Raw genomic sequence first — 6,000 nt, forward strand, 5'->3', positions numbered from 1 at the left:
TCTGGACCGATCACCGGAACCTGGAATATAGCCATATGGCGAGACGCCTCAATTCCCGCCAAGCCCGCTAGGCGTTTTTGCTTCACCATCACCCTCCGGCCGGGGTACAGGAACACCAAGCCGGACGCTCTCTCCAGCCAGTTTTCTCCGGAGGAGGGAGACTGCTCCCGACACCATCCTATCCGCCTCTTGCGTGCTTGGTGTGGTTACCTGGGAGATCGAGAGGGAGGTACGTGAGGCCCAACGCACCCACCCTGACCCCGGGGGAGGTCCCCCGAACCGGTTGTTTGTGCCTCCAGCTTTCTGTTCCAGTGTCCTGCGGTGGGCCCACGAGTCCCCGTCTCTCTACCCATCCTGGCATTCATCGGACTATTATCTGGCTCCGCCGCACCTTTTGGTGGTCATCTCTCAAGGTGGACACCCGTTCGTATGTGCTGGGCTGCACAACGTGCACCCGCAACAAGGCTTCGCACCAACCCCCCGTGGGGTTACTACGACCACTCCCGGTGCCCCAACGCCCGTGGCCCCATATCACGCTGGACTTTGTCACTGGCTTCCTCCATCAGACAGCAACACCGTCATTTTGACGGTAGTGGATCGATTTTCAAAGGCCGGAAACTGGTGGATTGCTCCCTCCAGGTGGGGACAACATGCCTGCCCCAAGCGAAGGAGTTCAAGTACCTCAGGGTCTTGTTCACGAGTGAGGGTAAGGTGGAGCGGGAGATCGACAGTCGGATCGGTGCGGCTGCAGCAGTAAAACAGGCGCTGTACCGGTCCGTCTTGGTGAAGAGGGAGCTGAGTCGGAAGGCAAAGCTCTCCATTTACTGGTCGGTCTACGTTCCAACCCTCACCTATGGTCACGAACTCTGGGTCGTGACCGAAAGAACGAGGTCGCGGATACAAGCGGCCGAAATGAGCTTCCTCCGTAGGGTGGCCTATGTAGGGTGGATTATTGTGGAAAACAATAAGCTATTTTTTAGCAAAACAGAATGAGTACAGATGTGTGAGCATCAGGTTGTATCAGTATCAATGGTTTCAGTGAGCTGCTTTTCTCGTCAAATCTTTTTAAAACGGGGTTGTAGCTTTAATACAAACTCTAAATTTATACTCAATGTTAATCTGTTTTGTGATGAAAGACACAACAGCAGGAAAGACCTCACAAAGATCTCATAAAGATCAGGTTCAGGCAAAATGCAAGAATCGGCGAGTCCCGCGTGCGCAGTGCAGTGCAACAACGGCAATTTAAATCAGCATTTCCTCTTGCGGAAAAGAGCAGAGGGAATCATCAGAGACTCACTCCACCCAGCTCACTCCCTGCTCAGACACAAACGTTGTACGCACAACCTGAGACACAGCAGAGCGGACAGCGCCACAACTCACAGAACGCGCTTCTTCAACAGTTTCTTCCCTGCCACAGTCAGACGGATGGCAGAACACAACTGTTAAAAGATGTGTAAAATAACACTACCTCACTTTACTCACGTGCAATAAGTGTGATATATATTCTATGTGAAAGCATGTCATATAGTCTATTTATTACTCTTATTTAATACTTAAAAAAAATATACAAATTGAAAAATTGCTCCTTTTTTTGTACATACAACCACCGTTTGCACATTATACCATATGTTTAGTTTTATGTATAGATACGTATGTATGTATGTATGTATGTATGTATGTATGTATGTATGTATGTATGTATGTATGTATGTATAGTGTTTTTCTCCATAATTTATATTCTTTCTTCTTTCTATTATAGTGTGTTTTTATTTTAAAAACTGACTTGCTTATTTGTCTTTATATTTAGGTCCCCCCTGTGTCTTGTCCTTTTGCTGCTTATTTGTCTTTTGTTCGATTTGGTTATTTGTTTGGTTTTCTTTTGATTTGTTAGGTGCTGCTGACCAGGGCGGTGAGAGGTGTGCCTCCGGATGTTGGGGTCACCCTTGGTGTGGTGCGTGTGTGTCAGGTTACAACCGGTCTCAGACCCTCACGTGTGGCTGTGTGTGTGCGTGTCTGTGTTTGATGTGATAGCGTATGCGTGTGATTGGGGTGCTTACGTTTTATTTTTTGGGACCCTCACCGGCTCTGGTCCATCTCTCTCCCCACTGGCCATTTCCCGCCCTACTATTATTTCCCTTCCTGGCTCTTTTATTAGTACAGATTATCCAGAGTTTTATTAATTCCCTTGTTAAAATAAAGATTGTCCTTTTTGTACTGGAACCACGTCTCTGCCTCTTTACACTTTACCATTTAGTGACCATTCCTCACCACACAAGAGAGGACCGGGATGAAGCAAATTTCATGGCTTTGAGGTTGGACGGAGACAGCCAGGGGGCTCCCTGGAGAGGGCCAACGAGCTAAACTGTTTCTTCAATAGGTTTAGTTCACAGCTGTCTCTCACACACGACAGACCTTCCAAACACCTCCCTCTCTCTCCCCCCTGTTGAGCTACACAATCACTGAGCCCTCAACATCAATGGGCTCTTCCACCCTACCTCCTCCCCTCCCCCCTCTCTTTGTGATGACTGACAAGGGGACAAGACAGCTGAAGAAACTTCACCAACACAAGGCGGAAGGTCCCGATGGCATCAGCCCCAGGGTCCTAAAGACTACCTTCCTTACTGACTACTGACGGGTTGCCCTCACAGCCCATGTGACGAAGGTGCTGGAGAGGCTGGTCCTGCCCCACCTCCAACTGCAGGTGAAATCATCGCTGAACCCTCTGCAATTTGCTTACCAGCTTGATGTGGGAGTGGACGACATCATTATCTACCTGCTGCAACAAGCTCAGTCGCACCTAGATGTAACCGGTGTCTCTGTGCGAGTCACTTTCTTTGACTTCTCCAGTGCATTTAACACCATCCAACCACTGCTACTGAGAGAGGAGCTGTGGGTGGTAGGGGTAGACTCGTCCACTATTTCCTGGATCACTGACTACCTCACAGGCAAACCACAGTTTGTCAGAATGGGCCGCGTGCTGTCTGAAATGGTGGTCAGTGATGTTGGAGCCCCACAGGGAACTGTTCTGTCTCCCTTCTTGTTCACCCTGTACACAAATGACTTCCAGGACAACACGGGGTCATGCCATCTGCAGAAGTACTCTGATGACTCTGCAGTGGTCGGGTGTATTAAGAATGGACGGGAGGAGGAGTACAGGGCAGTGGTGAGTGACTTTGTGGAGTCGGCCGGTGAGAATCACCTGCTTCTAAACGTGAGCAAGACCCGAGAGATGGTGGTGGAAAGACAGCTCCTAGACCTCTGAGCGTCCTGGGAGTGTACGTGGACATGGTGGAGGAGTACAAGTACCTGGGTGTCTCCATCGACAGCCGAACTGGAAAGCCAACATCAACGCTGTCTACAAAAAAAGTTGACTCTTTTTCCTGATGAAGCTTTGATTCTTTAATTTGTGCAGCAAAATGCTGGAGATCTTCTATCAGTCGGTTGTGGCCAGTGTCTTGTATTTTGCCATTGTCTGCTGCGGAAGGCAGCATTGGGGCACTAATAAACTGGTTAAGAAGGCCGGGTCCATCATCAGCTGCAAGCGCGAGTATCTGGAACAGGTGGTGGAGAGGACACTGAAGAAATGGTGGAAATGGTGGTCCGGGTTGGCCATGTTGGACAACCCGGACCACCCTCTCCACCACCTCCTGAGAAGCAATTTGGCTTCTGAGGATTTCCATCAGAGGACACTGTCCTCCAGCTCCACGTCCACAGCCAGGATCATCTGTTTCATAGCAGCAGGAGCCGTCATCATTGTAGGAATCCCATCTGTGCTGATTGGAGCCGTAGCAGCTTCAACAGGTAATCTCTACTCTTTACCTGTTGGTGATCTTTGTCATGTCACGGTGGTGAATCAGCATTTATTGTTGTCTGTTCTGCCTCCTGTGTTTCAGACTGGAACTGCACCTCATATGGCTCTCCTTCTCCATACGAGCGAGGGCAGGCGGCCATGGTGTTGCCCATCACTCTTCAGAATTTAACCCCAATCTACATTTCTGCCATTGGCATCGGAGCTATTGCTGCTGCAGTGATGTCATCGGCTGACTCTTTACTTTTGTCTGTATCCACCATCTTCACCACCAACATCTACCAGACCATCAGGAGTCAGGTGCAGTAGGGAACAGGATCATGTTCTTATATGTTTGCCTCACCTCTTCAACGGGTCTGGGTTTACTGTTTTACTGTTTTGTATTCATTCACTTCTTCAAGAATAAATATTCAAGTTTTACATGGTTTTGTTTTTAGGCATCTGATAAAGAGCTGCAGTGGGTGATCCGTCTCTCCATAGTGGCTGCAGGACTTGTGGGAACATCCCTCATCTACCTGGACAGTAGCGTCATGGTGTTCTGGATCCTGGGCTCAGACCTGACTTACTCCATAATGCTCCCCCAGCTCATCTGCGTCCTCTTCATCAGAGTTTCTAATGGTTATGGGGCTGCTGCAGGCTATGCTGTTGCTTTTGTGATAAGACTGTTGTGTGGAGAGCCGTTGTTTGGTCTCCCTGTGATCCTACATTTCCCAGGATGCACTTTAGAGGACGGTGTTTATGTTCAGCGCGTTCCTATGAAGAAATTCTGCATGCTGTCTTCTTTTGTCTCCATCCTATATTCATATATTATATTTGTCTGTTTTAGTTGAGTTGTGTGGGAATCCTTCTGGTGTTGGTTCTATAGATTGAATGGTCGTCCTGTTAGAAACACTTCTACTCATTAACGTTGACAGATTGCTGTGCGACAGTTAAAGTTGCTAAGCTGTGATTGTGATCCTGCTGGTTTCATATGTGGCCTCACTCCTGTTTAACAAGGGGATCCTTCCTGAGAGGTGGGACGTGTTCAAGGTGAAGTCACAGGAAGCTCCACCACCAGCAGAGGGAGCCAGAGAGGCTGATGGAGATGATAAATGTGTCTCTGAACCGATGCTGGACACAAAATGCTAAAGTATTTTTGTCTTAGTTGAGTTGTGTGGGAATCCTTCTGGTGTTGGTTCCATAGATTGAATGGTCGTCCTGTTAGAAACACTTCTACTCACTAATACAGATTGCTGTGCGACAGTTAAAGTTGCCAAGCTGTGATTGTTTTGGAGATATCCGCCATAGAAATGTCTTTTGATGTAATAGAACTAGATAGTACTGGGCTTTTGGTTCTCAAAGGTCCCGCCCCAAAACCTCAACAGCAATGTCTCTTTCCTAAAATAATCATGACCTACACAGAGCTGTGGGTGAACTGTCACTTCAAGAATGAGTAAAATTCATATCTTTAATGTGTCAGGATGATCCTGGTGTTTGCTCAAATGATTAGTCTGTTTCCTGTTAATCGTGCCACTTTCCTTATTAGTTATTCCTTTATATTTGTTTTGGTGTTTGGTTAACTGTGTCATTAACCGAACGACACAGTTTTTTAAAACTAAAATCGTTAGTTACAGGCCAAGGCTTTGTTTTTCATTGTGAATTTTCTTTAGGTCATTATCTTTCCAAAGAGGGGTGTTTGAACTCTGTAGGTTGTTGTTTAGGCCATTGTTGGTCATGCTAGGTGTTTATGATAATGTTCCAAATTTAGTAATTTTTATTTTTTACAAAAAAATTCTGAAAAAAAATCATAAAATAACACAAGTATTAGAACTCATTTGGGGTTCATATTACTACTTGAACACAGACCTGCTAAATTCTCAAAGCTCATGCCCCGTGCGGAGCACTTTGGGGCTTAAAAGGTTGTGAAAGCGAATAGATGTTTGTGGTTCAAGGAAAGAAACTGGTAAGTCTTCTGTGTTATGAGGTCTTGTCGGTAATGAAAGAATACAATTTTTATAAAGCTGCAGCCAAAAATGCTGCTGCCGTGATAGTTATAGCTTCTTTCTGGATGAGGATATCGAAGCATCTAAATGCCCCAGAGAACATAAACGTGTCTGAGCAGGTTCGCCCCAGACAGCTTCTGTCACACGTTCTTAGCAGCTCTCAAATATTTCAGTTACGTCATTGTCAACTGTGACAATAAAGCTTGAAAG

General features: G+C 46.8%; 1 protein-coding gene across 1 annotated transcript; it reads left to right on the plus strand.

The window, feature by feature from the left end:
• Nucleotides 1–3,416: 3,416 nt before the first annotated feature.
• On the plus strand, nucleotides 3,417–4,997 carry LOC137794315 (high affinity choline transporter 1-like). Its single transcript, XM_068591067.1, has 4 exons — nucleotides 3,417–3,801; nucleotides 3,894–4,108; nucleotides 4,246–4,591; nucleotides 4,755–4,997. The coding sequence occupies exons 1-4, from the start codon at nucleotides 3,417–3,419 to the stop codon at nucleotides 4,934–4,936; spliced, it is 1,128 nt and encodes a 375-aa protein (XP_068447168.1). The 3' UTR covers nucleotides 4,937–4,997.
• The last annotated feature ends 1,003 nt before the right edge of the window (nucleotides 4,998–6,000 follow it).

The sequence above is a fragment of the Clinocottus analis genome, unplaced genomic scaffold, assembly GCF_023055335.1.
Source record: "Clinocottus analis isolate CAN_PGR_092001 unplaced genomic scaffold, fCliAna1.0.p SCAF_24, whole genome shotgun sequence".
Classification (NCBI taxonomy): Eukaryota; Metazoa; Chordata; class Actinopteri; order Perciformes; family Cottidae; genus Clinocottus; species Clinocottus analis.